Source organism: Euwallacea fornicatus, chromosome 9, assembly GCF_040115645.1.
Source record: "Euwallacea fornicatus isolate EFF26 chromosome 9, ASM4011564v1, whole genome shotgun sequence".
NCBI classification, from domain to species: domain Eukaryota; kingdom Metazoa; phylum Arthropoda; class Insecta; order Coleoptera; family Curculionidae; genus Euwallacea; species Euwallacea fornicatus.
This window is the reverse complement of record NC_089549.1, coordinates 877745-892437: the sequence shown is the minus strand read 5'-3', so window position 1 is coordinate 892437 and position 14693 is coordinate 877745. Positions and strand designations below refer to the sequence as shown.

The following is a 14693-nucleotide window of genomic DNA, read 5'->3' as shown; positions in this document are numbered from 1 at the left end:
ATTATGGCAATGTTGTATTTTTTATTTTTGAATTGCTATGATCACGATATGAATAAATAAATGTTGGCACATCAAATTTCATAATAATTCGTTGAAAATTTCTTCCAAAATAAATTGTTTTATCCAAAAGGGGTTCCATATTTACAAAGTTTTAGAGCTTAGATGACAGGCTTTTGGACAAAAACGAAAAATACGCGTTTATTAATTTCATCAGTAGAATCTCTAGTTAAAATATTTGAACTTTGATGTGGAACACCCTATATAAAAAAAATCTCTACGAATAAATCATAAATAGAGTTGAATGATAGTTTTCCTGCTCCTGGACATTTTCAATGTTTCTACGAAACTACACATTTAATTTCGTAAGCTAAGCTTTCTTATCCTGTCCAAATTTAAAAATACCCTTCAACTTCTTTCGTTCTCTCAACTGAACAAGACTGTCCTAAGCTCAACAGGCTATACATCTTTGATCTATCAGCATTAATCAAAGTGCATCCAAAAATACTCAATGGGCTATTTTCGGGTTCTTATTTCTTGCATTCCATTTACATGTACTTTTAGACTCTTCCATCGACCTGAGTCACAATAATACCAGAAGATCTGTTCCAATAAAATTAATATAGAACTTGAAATGTCGAATCTACACAATCTCAGGCACATTTGTAGGTGTATTTATACCACGGGCCATTAAGTTCGTTACATAAGCTCTGGTATAAAAACAAATCCCATTCGTGTTGTTTGTGTTACCCCAGATTTAGACCCGAATGGGATTCATTTGTCTTTGATCCATGTACTAAAACATTTAACTAGAAAGGTGAAATTTCCACTTTTAAAATTTAGAAATAGATCCTTTTGGAATAGTACAATATTGTCTTGATTAGGTAACGACTTACCTCGGCCTAATTTGATCGTTCTGTCTTTTTCGAGATCTGCGGCAGTACCACACAAAGGTGGCACCACCAGCTCCATACCTCTACCAGGTAGTGCAATACCAGCTCGGAGATGTCCACCGGACAAAGTACGCCCAGTTGCAGGGTCTTCAAGGGCCACCAGTCCGGCCCTGAGCATGATCCCACGGGGCCCCCCTGCATCACAAATTGCCAGTCCCTACCAAGCTGGACAGAAGGGAGCTGCAGTTCAGAATGGATCTATGTTGGATAAACTTAAACTCTTTAAGGTAACGAACTAAATGCTGTAGAATTTAGTAAGGGTTGATGAGCCAATGCCCTGTCAAATTTATCTGGAAGGTAATGACCAACAATCTACTTGTGCTTAGTCGTTTGTGCGGATTTGACATAATAGTTGAAGTACATATTAGGAAAGATTAGTGCACAGTAATATTGAAGATCTAACTGTTAATTCGGCCTAAAAGAAAAAAATCATTTCCATGGCTATTTTAAAGCTAATATATGTTATTTAATATTAATGAATATTTGACGAGAGACGGCGCTTTGCAAAACGCCTGTTCGCTCAGCTACAGACCTTTCTCACTAACTCGACATTCATCTCATTGCAGAACAGTGAAAAATCCTGCAATAGTACAAATGGCAAAAGAACCAGCTCCTCTAGTGGCGTCTCATCGGCTAAAAGTGAAAGAAGCGACAGCAGCGTTTCTCTAGAAGCTAATGCTGAATCTAAGCCTCCCAAAAACATATCAAGAATCAAGCAGACAACTAAAGTAGCCACTAATACTAAGTAAGTACCCTCCCAATTAGTTGAAACTTCAAAGTAGAAAAGTATTCTCCTTCTTCTAGTAACAGTAGCATGAAAACTCCACCGCAGAAAAGTAGCCCTAACACTGCCAAAAAAGAAAGCCAAAAGCCCGTGCAGCAAAATGGGGGTCCTAAAATGGTGTCGGAAATGGAGAAACATGCCAGTAAAGTTGCAGCTTTACCCGCGAGTAAAATTGCTGAACCGAAAGTGAGGGTTTCCGCCTTAAAAGAGATGAAGTCGGTGTCTGTTCCCCATCAGCTTAGTGGGGGAGGAACTGGGATTCCTAAACCAACCCTTGCAGTAAAAGGTACAATACTTTTGTTTTGGAAACTCAGATACTCAAATCATGATCTAGGAACTACAAAGCCATCTTCCCAATCATCGAACCTATCACATCATCAAAAACCGTCCATATCTCGAGAGTCTTCTCAGCACTCTTTGACAAGCCAGAAACCCGCTATAGCAATGGTGTCTCCAATGAAGACAGAATTACTAAAAGAAACTTCTCAAATTCCGAATCATGTTAATAAAGACAGCGAAATTAATTGTATTCAAGAGCAATGTGAAGGGGTCTCTTCTACTGCACTTCCAAAGAGCAACTCCATGGCCAATGTCAATCTCAATGATGCTAATGTGACTTCTAGGTATGTAATTTAAGGTAATTAAACGCGATTTGACTATTTAAGAAAACATTAACGTTTCAGGAAAGAACCTTCAATACAACACGATTCTGAATCATCCTCTCACCATCATCAACATTTAGAGCCTCTCAAAGAAGCGCAAGAAATCGAAAGTCCTATTAAAAGTAAACCCACTCAAACCGTATCACCTCCTAAAGAAAAACAGCTGGAAAGTCCTCGATTGACTACAATTCCCAACCACATTAGACAAATAAGTTTACCAAAGCCTGACAATGAAATGGACAAAGATTCTATGATCTCCATGAAACAACTAAGAGAACTAAATCCTGCTGATGTTAGGAATAACTTTAACCTCAGCCAAATGGAAGATGATCTAAATTTGAATCGGCATGATCTGATGGCGTTTATAAGCGACAATGGAAGAGATGATAATTTAAGTATCGAGCCCATGAGGCCCTTATTGAGAGGATATTGCAGTACTTTGACGCTACAAGGGCGGCACAGGGGGCAGCAATATATCAACAGGGGACCTGGTGATGGGGATTATTGCGAAATTGCCCTTGCTAATGGGTAAGGCTTATGGAAAAACTTGTGAAAACTAGACATTTCCCATGTGATAATTTTTATATTATTGAATAATTCCAACTCATCCATCATTAGTAATATTTATTTAATGTACTTCCCAATGATTTTCAATAATTTTATAGTAATGTGGGCCTCCCACGGTTATCAGTATTGTCATAAAATCGTATTATCGCTATTCGGAAGCAGTTTTTACTCATCAACTCTGAAATCATAAGGACTATTTCCTTTATGAATTTTTCTATATCCATTTCAATCAATTCTCTAATAATTTGAGACTTCATATTATTTTTAAGATGGTAAACAAAGTAAATTCTTGAAACCTAATGTGTGGAAAGTTGAAGTGATCTTACATGTACGTAAAATATACCCATAACGTGTTACAGCGTTATAATGTTTTAAGAAGTTGAATCGGCAAAGCTGGTGCAATTCCGTGGTCCCCTAGGTCCCCAATTTAACATCTTTAGATTTTTTTCTGTGGGGACATATAAACTCTCCGATTTATGAAACGCCAATGGAACCAAAGTAACCCCGGCTGCACGAACTATTGGAGCATTTGAAATCGTTCAAAACGATTATCATGCTTTACCCAAGACCGCAGAAACCATGTACGTCGTTTAAACAGATACATTGAAGGTCAACGGCGACATTTTCAACAACTAGTATAGTGCCATTTTGTACAAACAAATTAAAATAAAACGTACTAAAACTCGATATAACTCGAATAAAATACTTCTTTTCACATAATCCTCTTAACGCATCATAAGGGCTTATCGCCTTAGGAAAACGTTTGCGGACCCCGATTCTTATTCTCAATTATTTTCTATTGTTGCACTGAATAATCCCTAGAAGTTTAGTAGAGCAGAGAGTTCTAAATCCCTCCGTATCACTCAATTTTTTAAAATATAGTTTTCATTAGAGTTAAATCATCAATAGATATATCTGTATACTCATCCCTGACAGTCTGCTTCGATCAATGTTTTTCAATAGATACCTGTCAGAAGGGGAGCTTCTAAGAGGGCCAAACACGATAGATATATCTGATGGATACCTTTCAGAAGGAGGATCAGCCTTATATGCTAGGCGACTGCAAAGTGCTCAACAAACACAAAACATATCAAACAATGGGTAAGTCGAGAAATTATTAAATTTAATTATTATATCTAGTTTTAAAAATTAGGAAAATTTTGCGAGTTAGAACAGAGCAATATCATTTTTTATCCCGTTAAATGAGCTCCACAAAGAAGCTCAAGGCTCAATAATTTGTCAGAGAATTTTGAAAGTGCATTAACGCCCATTGCACCAATTCTGAATGATTTATATCATCAATTTGAGGAAAACACTGCGAAAAGGGAAAGTAACAATGTGTTCATTTGGAGGGTGCAGTATGAACTGAAATTTATGACCCAATAATGAAGATTAACAGTCAACGGGAGAACTTCCAAAGGGAGTCACTTATAGAGTATTGAATTTTCATTTTATTGGTAATTTTTCCTTTCTAATGACCTTTGAAATCCAGTTCGTCATCAAATTTAATTTGATCTCCACACGAAAAATCTTCTTTATGTTGCGGTACTTAAGCGGCTTAAACTTGAAAAGATAGCAAAGGGGAGGCGTCTCGGAAACTGTGGGGAATTCAACGTGTCTGTTATGTGAAAGGATTAGATATAGGGAAATTTAATTTGGGGATTGCAAGGGGAATTTGCTATTGTGATGCCGCAGTTAGTTTGGACTTAATGATTAACGCCTAAGCTGCTAGTTTGCTTAGGAAAGCAAGAGTGAAAATGCCTTAGGGAGATGTGATTTGAAAAATTATTTACGTGATTATCACTTGCTTGTGAAGCACATTTTAATGGAGACATAAAATGAAGTGTTTTGAAATTCCGTTCATATATTTGTTTGTAAAACAAAACATAAAACGTTTTTAAAATGTTACGAAATTCCGATTTATAAATAGAGAATATTTTACATCTTTAACATGTTGAGTCTACATAATCTCCCATTTCGTAACGTTAGTGGCAAGAGATAGATTTATTCAACGCTGTTTAGAAGAATTTTGGAAATTTTTTTAGTTATGCAAAATGACCCGCCGAAAATTTTCCGCCTAAGCTTGCTGACTTATAATGTGAAGAGCACGAGAATGCTCGGAATATTATGGGAAGGGGCCTACTGAATGGCCTACATGTTCCTCAAACTTGTCTTCACTGGACTTTTTTTATGGGAGCATTTCAAATCAAAAATTTATGGCACACAACCTTGTTCCCTTGTCATTTTCTTGGGAATGTAACCGGAAAAGTGCTAGAAATCCACCAGTTTTTGTGAGCCTATTGCAGCTTTCTCGTTTCTTCTGTTCAAGCTGTGTTCAAGGCCAAAACTTATTATTCATTTTTTTTTATAAAATAAGGATGTTATAAAGCAAAAATGAAATAAATTCATCAATTTTAGAAGGAATTTACAAGCATATTGAAGAGAGAACCTGTATGCAATTTGTTAATTACTGCCACAAGCTAATATTTTTAAAAGAAAGTTGCATCTCTCCACGTCTCCAGATTTTTTCCAACGAAACCAAAGTTGGAAATCCAAAGTTTCTAGATTAATAGTTTTAAGGCTCCCAAAGGATTTCAAGTTCAACCATTCTGCACTAAAATTCCGCGTATACTAGTCTAGAAACCAGAACTTTCAAAGAAGTTTTCGGTATTACTAACCACACTTTAAACACACTAAAGTCTGGATTTCTGAGCTAAGTAGAAGAAGTAAAGGGGCTATGACAGAAAAGATATAAACAGAAAAAATTAAATCCTGTTACTACAGTGGATAAAAAGTTACTTTTGGATTTGGACCGTTTTTCCCAATATCTTCTTCGATGTAAATATGTTTAATAAAATTGGAGCAGATTGATAATTTTTTCAATAGAAGTTGTTAGAATTTAAAAAACCCTTACTAATATATAAGGCTCATTACCAAAAAAAAAAAAAAAAAAATATATATATATATATATATATATATGTATATATATAATAATAAATAAGTATATCCTAATTGTTACACTTTATATTATCAATTCAAATTAATACATTTTGACTACAGACAGCGTAACATCAAATAACAACTGTTCCACCAAAAGTTACACCTTCCGGCCTAACCTACCCTAGAAAACGTCCCCCCATGGAAAGTTTCCCTATCAGATGTTCGAGGCAACCGACCGAGGGAACATGCGCACACAAATCGATCCCTTTTGCCTCTTAGACATTCAGACTGTTTTCACCCCTTGACGGAAATAATGTAGTTAACAGGAACCCCCGAAAGTGTCTAAAAAAATCAAAACAACACAAAAATGTGCCTAAAATTCGTTTTTTGAGTGTCCTTTATCTAGCTGTATTAAGTGGAAAAATTGTTCAGTGAGATTATCGAAAGTTAAGAAGTTATGGTCTGGTGGAGAACAGAGGGGGGTGCTAGGGAGAGAAGGAATCGTAAGTTTTGTTTTTGTTTCTGAATCGTGTGGGGAGTTTCAGGTGTCCGAAGTTGAATAAACTTTGCTAGGACATATTCAATTTATTAACGATTTTTAATCGAAGTTTGTTGTTCTCTCTCCTTTTTCCATTAATGCAGATTGGAAAAAGACCAAGCTTTCATTGCAGAGGTCATAAAAGTAGCACATTTTTAATTAAACGAAGAGATTTTCTACACCACAACGAACGGAGAAAGAAAATGAGCGAATGGACTTTTTTGTAAACGGTACTAAAAGCCTCGAGCTTTTGTAGCAAATGTAAAAAGCCGGTGAAAAGCTTTTGATTCATGCTAGCATGTTCATGAATATTCTATTGTAAAGGATGGTATTTAAATCGAGGATTCAACCCTGAACTAAACAACTTTCCTTTTAAATATGAAAATGGGTTATCGTAATTCAAATAAACGTCTGACGACTTCAACTCACTTTTGATAGTCTCGTCATTTCGTATTGAAAATAAATTCCTGTTAATATCGCTTTTTTTATTTTATTGCTTCCTGAATAATAAATTCTGATCCAATATTCAAAATTTATTCTTATGAAAATCAGATAGATCACATACGAAAACAAAAGATTAGTCTCAACGCCGAGGGCGGTCCGTTGACTCATTTTCCCTCTGTTTGAACAGAAGATATGTAAATAAATGGGGGCAGAAGAAAAAACTAACTGGGGTATGAGTCAACAAGTTCAAGGGTAAATCTATGCAAGAGGGTCATTCGTGGGTATAGGGGTGTAAAATGTACGTCAGAAATAATTATCGATTTGGAAATTTGGGAAAAAAATGAAGTAACATGTGTTTTTTCCAGGTCCGGCTTCACCGTGTTGACCGAACAATCAACTCGAAGGGGTGGGTCCTCCCGCGACTCGCCCCCTCCTCCGCCGGCCCCCAGGGGTTCTTCTAAGGCACAGAAAAACGGGAGTATACCTCAAGGTCAATAGTATTGAAATCATTTAATTTACCTCTTTATCAACACCGAAAGATCAAAGTAACTTTACCTAGAAACTAAGATCCAGGAAAACACTAAAATAAAGACAAGGTGGTGATCAATTTCGCGGTTTTAATGGAAATGTTCTTTGAGATAAAGTTGGCAGTTCCGTGGCCCTTAATCGAGTATTTTTGTATTTTGACAATATAGGATCAGACTCGAAACATTCTACCTCGAACGGACACCACTGGAAAAGATACGGAGATTCTCCAGGGGTGGGTAGTCCTCCCCCTCCAGCTCCTGGGAGTCCCACTGCCAACAGAAGAGAACGGGGAGAGAGGAGGAGCAGCCCACATGGGAAAGAGAAGTCAGGGGGCAGTAAGGGAGTTCGAGGGGTTCCTCAAAGTTTTGGGTAGGTTATACATTCTCGTATTTTTTGTGATGATTAGTAAATTTTCAGTGAACTAGACTTAGTAATCCTTTACTTTTTGCTTAGCTATGTTAAAAGGAATGTTACCAGTAATGGGAATGGAGCAACCAATGGTACCGGACCTCCCGTCCAAGGTAATTAAACTTCCATGCTAATTCCTTATTTACCATTTTCTTAAAATAGCGTAGAATATGAAGATCGATAAGATGACAAGTAAAAAGGAGAATCTTTATCGATTCTATGTGGGTTAATAAACGTGATGATTAAAGGCAATCGACGCATTTAATTAACTCTTAAAATATATAATAAAATAACTCTGGAGCTAAAACGACTCGTTTTTGACTGGGGATTTCTATACAAAATTGTTCACCGATATTCCTTATATAAACGCCTTACGTTTGACACAACACTTTTAAAGTACCCTGTATAATACAAAACTGAAATAATCCCTTCTTATCAAAGATACTTCCTAATTTGTAAAGAAAATAGAAAAGCTTGCTTTTTAAGTTCGAAATGTCTCGTTGAGTAAAGTCGTTTGAAGATGACGTTAGAGGAAGTTTTGAGCTACGCTACTTCCTTCGGACAAAAAAATTAAAAAGAACAGGAAGGAGACTAGGAAGACTACTGCAATAGTTTTGGCAAATCAAAGAACTACAGAGATTGATTGTCCATAGTCATGCAACTTAATCTATAAATGCAATTAATTTATGTCAGTTTGTTGGCTGCAACTGCATATCAATTCTTATTCTGATATTTCAAATGTATTGGGGGATAGTTCGGAATATGAAGAAGCATCCATCAATAATTAATCTGTAGAGGAAATTTCAATAGCATTGCTATCTATATACAGGGGGAGCGAATTTCGCTGTTTATATAAGAAATTTCGGTAGTCATAGGGGACGAAAAAAACAACTTTTTACTAAAAGTATTAAAGTAATTTTTACTAGAAGTGGTTAATTTATCTATAATCATTCCACTAGACTTGTTTTCCATGAAGCTTCAAGAGACATGCTTTTCATCATCTTCTATAGTTACCGAGATCCAGAAAGTTACATCAAAATTTGTTTACCTTGTATATACAAGCCCTTTAACCCAATATAGTCGTTTATTAATCACCAATGTAAATTTTTTCAGTTCTACAAAACCACAATGGAAAAACCGCAGCCGTTTCAGTCGTCCCTAGAACTAAGGTCAAAGTCTCCGGTGGCACCCAAACGTGTTCAAGTGATCTGCAACAATCAAGCAGTAAGGATTGATTTCAGACATTTATGCACCAGTAGCAGTTCGTGGGGCCCTTCTTTAATCTATTTTTTTTTCTTTAGAACCATCCCCTCCCCAATTTAAATCTTACTCTCTAACGGGCAACACAGCCAATCAACTGTCCCAATCGGTAAGAGAGCGACTCATGATGGGGTCTCAAAGTCTGCCCAAAGGAGGAGTTCATCAAGAGTATGGTCTTGTGATGAGACAAATGAGACCTAAAGCTAGCGATGGGTCTTTGAGCGATACTCAAGCGATTGAAAATTGTAGTCCGTATGCTCCTTGGTTACGCCATAGGTAAAAGTCGACAGCAATGAGTGCCCTTAAATTTCGTTGTAATTTTTTTCAGCAATACGTATTCAGTTGCTCCCAGACTATCTGAAACAGACAGTATGGAGAGTCTCACCAGTCTTCCAGGACACAGAAGTAGCCTTACTCATGCACGCCTTTTACGTGATTCTCCGTCTAGATTGAGCAGGAGTAATAGTATAAGGTGAGGGAAATGACTGCTCAACGATTTCTTCTACCAACTTTTTGAAGGCTGACAAGGCTTGATTTACAGCTTTAGATAAAAAAAAACTAATATACCAGTATTCTGAAGCTCAAATAAAAGAAAGAGACGTAAGGGTGGTTGGTTTTTGGAAGAATGTAAGATAAGTGGAAATTCAAAAACTTCGCGTGACGATGTCTAACCGTATATAGGGCGTTTCAGAACACGTCTAGCAACTCTTCATTCTCATTGTTATCACGACGAAAATTTTCGAAAGACACTCGCGGCTTGATGTTTCCTCAGCTAGGTAAGATGGAAATTCACTGAGGCGTCTACTCAGTAAAAGCTTCGAAAATGGAAGAGAACCACCCTTTCTCCGATCCCGAACTATCTCTGTTGAGATACATTTCCCAGCATTAAAGATTTTTCTTTTTTGTTCGCGTCTTCTGTTATTTCGTCTTAAGTTTTCATGGCCTCTGACGTGCCTTTTTGCCCGTGATCAAAGAGGGAGAGGTCTTTTTGTGATGATACGCAGGTCATCCTGCACCTGCGGTCGGGCACCCACCCATCCTAATAAATCCCGTCGCTCTATTAAATAATCGAACAGCAACCGAGAACCCAACGTAGTTGCTATCAACAGGTTACTATAGGTTCCTATGTCCGAAATAAAAAATAAAGTTCATACGAATATGAGTCCTTTTTCACTTCCAGACTAAAATACAGAGTGATAAAAAATTACAGTTTTTTCAGTTTTTTCCTTATAAGTCCGTTTGAGCATTGAATATTTTGATGAAAATTTGAGAGCGTAAAATAGGTGTAGATACACCTTTTAAGGTTTTGCCAGTGGCGTATCATATTTTTCTTTTAACATGTTCAAGTTAGTTTATCACCTTATATTCGAGAGAAAAGGGGAAAACGGATCTGTATTCGTATGAAATCTATGCTTATTTGGGTCATCGGAACCTAATAAAAGCAGTTGGCAGACTTATTCTGAAACACTCTGTATTTTCAAAACATTAGATCAATTTGACAACATTTTAGCATGATATTATCATCAACAACGTTCTTCTCGATCAATTAAATCTTGAATGCGACCCATTTTGCCATTTTTGGAAAACATTTTTTTAGTCGAAACGCTTCCATATTCTGAAATTTGACCTCAGATTTATTTTCAATTTTTATATAGCTACCTCAGAGACCGGACTTTCCCAAGGTAGAAGCAAAACGACAAAACATAGAAAATTTGTAATTTTGTGTGCTTTTTATCACGGGCATATTTTAGTTTTCTATGCTTAATTTTTGCATACAGCTCGATCTCTAATGAAAATTAACGTCTTTTACTACCGGAAGCTTCTCCACTTAATTTCACCGTGTGTTGTTTTAAGTTTGGCACCACGTATCACCGTGCTTATCTCTTTGAACATTGGATTTCATTTAAATAGTGAAAGATTTGGCTCGCTTTTAGATCAACCAAATCTGAGAAACTGTATCCGTCGATGTTACATAGAAACACCGAACCAGACACTGAGCCCTACTATTGTTTGCCCATTGGAAGTCTTTCGCATTGGTCTCAACCCACCAGTCCTGCACCTGGAAATGCCAGAACTTTTCCGTTGAGTCCCACACATGGAGGCACTCCAAGACATAGCATGCCTAAGAATGATGATCGTAAGTAGTTTTGCTACTTGCATTTTATTACAGACATTTGAATAATCCGTTTTCAAACATTTTTGACGTATGTGGTATCTTGAAGAAACTATTCTTTAAGGAAATAGATTCAAAAGTGTCGATATATCTTTTCCATTTTGTTTATAGTTCACGGATCTTCAATTAGTCTAGTATCAACGGCCTCAAGCCTTTATTCCTCCGCCGAAGAAAAACATGCCCATGAAATTAGGAAACTTCGGAGAGAGTTATCGGAGGCTCAAGAGAAGGTGCACACCTTGACTTCTCAGCTAAGTACAAATGTAAGTAGGTTTACTTATTTTATGCCTCAAGGGAAGTAAATTCACGTTCAGCTTGCTTAAAACGAGTTAAAATTAATATAAGCCGTAGAAAAAACTTGACGGATGGTAAATGTCGCGTCTTGAGCCGTTCCTGCAATGTTTCGTTCCGTGCTATTTAAAAATTTACTGGATATATCTAAATTGTGAAATTTTAACCATGGAGTCCCGAGAAACAGGGCGTTCTCAAAATAGAAAGAGAATTAAGGAAAACTAAAGGAATTTTAAATCTTTTTTAGGCGATTTAGGAGAAATCACAATTTCTTGACATTCTGGCGGTGGTAGCTTTTTATGTTCAAGCCCTAATTTTGCAAAAATGTGTATTTATTCATTTTCTGCTAAATTCTCCTAGACAAGGTCACTGTCCAGTATTAATTTCCCAACACAAATTGGTTAATTACTACATTTCCGGCTAGCAGCTATTTATTTTATATGCGGGAGGAAATTGACCACTTTGGTCTCACAAATAATTCACATATCAGAAATAAAAACAAAGAGTAAATGTCTAGGTAAGTGAACTAGTACAATATCTATAGAAAGTACCATTTATTTCCTTACTTCGAGAAAGCAAGATATTCCTCCTTCGGAGGACATGTATTCTTTCGTCTGTTTTTCTCCGCGTGACTAAAAGTCTGCATTTTCTTAGAAAATTCTTCACGGAAAGTACATTACATTTTTTCATGGTCTCTCTGTTGTTTTCTATTGACTAATTTTCATTTAAACATAAACTGGTAGTTCCTCAAAACACTAGTATTTTTCTAGGAGGTTCTCAAGGCATTTAAAGTCAAAAATAGCCATGACTGAATAAACTCGTAAATCAACGTGACCTAATTTGTGGGTATCCTGTAGGCACGTGAAAATATTGAGTACAAATTCTTTTAACTGCGAAATTTTTAAAAATCTTCATAGAACCTAAAGTCCAATATGATGCAGGACTTCGACCTTCTATGTGAGTACATGTATACTATTCGCGATAAAATTCCTGATGCATATCACAACTTACCCAGCGAAGCAATGCACAAGACACAGGCTGTGACAATATTAAAGTTTGGCCTGCTAATAAAAATGGTTATTATCTTACTATATAACTGACACAAATATAGCAAATAATTAGTTCATATTGAGCTTATAAACATTGTTTATATTCGAATTTTATTATCGCCAAGTTAGTAACACCAGATCTTAATTTACGACAGTGTCGTCAATACTTTATAGCTTATTGGCCACCTTTTTGAGTTGATATATTTCTTCGGCAATTTCGACTTACAGCTCCAGATCTTTTTCTCAATATTATTGCAAAAACTGTTCATTCAAGAACAAAAAGGTTGGTGTGCGTACAATTGCCGCACTCGTTATTGCTTTTTTCACATGTGGTCACGCTGTCCTCATTGAGGACTGTAATGTGCATCGAGAATTTTATCGTGAATAGTATACATCACTTTAACCGCTCTCATGCAGCGTTGTTATAACTTTCCCTTTGGTAATACGTCATTCATTAAGGCTCTAGTCTGGCAAATTTATGGGAAAACTATCGACAGACCCTTATGATAAGTGGCGAAATTTCGTGACGTTCTGACAATTAGTTTATCGGCACAGTGATTTTAGTCACTTCATTTTTGTAGTTTGCAAAACAATGAATAAAAAAATATTTCGTATGTTTCGCATGCCATTTTATGGGGAAAAGTAGTGTTGAAGCTAAACTGTAACTTGATAAGCGATATGGAAACTGCACCAGGTAAATTAATTATTATTGCCTGTTGCACCGGACTTAAACGCGCGCCGTATAAATAACGATGTTGCTGAACACTCTGATCGTCCAAAATCAGCAGTTCGGGCAAACCGTAAAGTGCAGTTGTGTGAAATAGCTGACACCTTAAATATATTAAAAAGATGTGTGTTCACAATTTCACACGAAAATTTGAGCATTCGCAAGTTGCTTTCGAAGTTGGTGTCGCGTTTGCTCACACCGGGCTAGAAACGTTAACGCCTCAACGATTCGGAGCTCTGTTTGGAGCTGTTCCAGGGAGATAAAAAAGATTTCTTTGGAATAAATATGTCACTCTTGAAGAAAACTATGTCGATGACTAAAGTCGAATTTCTAAAAAAAAACTTGTTTTTCCTAGTTAGACCAGAAACTTATGAGTGATGTATTATTATTTAATGCCCACGTTATCTCTCCCCAATATTCATTATTGATTATTATTGTTATCCCAGAGACAAGCTGTCTCTTCGTTTCTCTGTAATATGGAGAAATCCCCTAAACATGTTACACACCAGATGTGCTTTTTCAATGCTACCCGCATTATTGTTGTTTGAACTTTGTACAGTAAGCGATACTTGATCGATCGACTGACGTTACTCACTTTTATCTAAATCTCCGCTTTGTTGATGCCGGAATTTACAAATTACAGTAAATTCTTTAAGTTTAACCGACAAAGGATAATGTGTAACTTGTAAACAACCCATGTACTTTTCATATCTCTAAATATACATAACTTCAAAAGTTTTGCGTCACCTTGATTCTTGGACATTTTATCAAGTGGCGTAAAAATGTGTTGAAATATTTATTTATTTATGACTTTTGATTAAGAATCAATTAGTTTGTACCGTAATTACTTTACTATTAAATTTTAAGCAATGAAAACAAATTTTGAATTAAAAAAGAATTTAATAACGTGTATTTTCACATCTGGCATCGATACACAGTCGAAGATGTCCCTGTGTGCTTTAAATAAGGCCAGCAATAAGATCTTGGGGAATATGCGGCCGTTCTTCTGCGGGAGCAATGGCAAGCTCCTGGATGGTTCTGGGGGAATATCTTCGAAAGTTCACGGCGCAGAAACGCGTAGCGCAAGCATGTTCTGTGGGGTTCAGGTCAAGCAACACGGCAGGCCACTCTAAACGATTGATCCCTCATTTGCATGGTAGACAAAAAAATCAGCTGACAGAAAACTTTTGAAACTATGTGTAATTACTGAGATTGCAATAAAGCTAAGAAGAATATTCTTAAAATCATGTTTGAGGATTTTAAGCAGGTAGATGGCCTGAGAAACCAATTTATTAAATCACGATCTTACGTTAATAAATATTTATATTTATGCTATAAATTTAGAACCAAATCTCTTTTTTATTAGATACTG

General features: G+C 36.4%; 1 protein-coding gene across 1 annotated transcript in view; it reads left to right on the top strand.

Annotated features, from left to right (window-relative positions):
* sick (sickie) overlaps nucleotides 1-14693 on the top strand; it is a 72554-nt gene that overhangs the window by 35280 nt on the left and 22581 nt on the right. The window contains exons 5-19 of the mRNA XM_066286134.1: nucleotides 928-1177; nucleotides 1517-1695; nucleotides 1755-2020; nucleotides 2069-2357; nucleotides 2418-2924; nucleotides 3927-4064; nucleotides 7251-7375; nucleotides 7581-7782; nucleotides 7867-7934; nucleotides 8935-9045; nucleotides 9123-9357; nucleotides 9410-9553; nucleotides 10737-10763; nucleotides 11016-11218; nucleotides 11366-11517. Coding sequence (XP_066142231.1) covers nucleotides 928-1177; nucleotides 1517-1695; nucleotides 1755-2020; nucleotides 2069-2357; nucleotides 2418-2924; nucleotides 3927-4064; nucleotides 7251-7375; nucleotides 7581-7782; nucleotides 7867-7934; nucleotides 8935-9045; nucleotides 9123-9357; nucleotides 9410-9553; nucleotides 10737-10763; nucleotides 11016-11218; nucleotides 11366-11517 — 2896 coding nt within the window. The remainder of the gene's footprint in view (nucleotides 1-927; nucleotides 1178-1516; nucleotides 1696-1754; nucleotides 2021-2068; nucleotides 2358-2417; nucleotides 2925-3926; nucleotides 4065-7250; nucleotides 7376-7580; nucleotides 7783-7866; nucleotides 7935-8934; nucleotides 9046-9122; nucleotides 9358-9409; nucleotides 9554-10736; nucleotides 10764-11015; nucleotides 11219-11365; nucleotides 11518-14693) is intronic.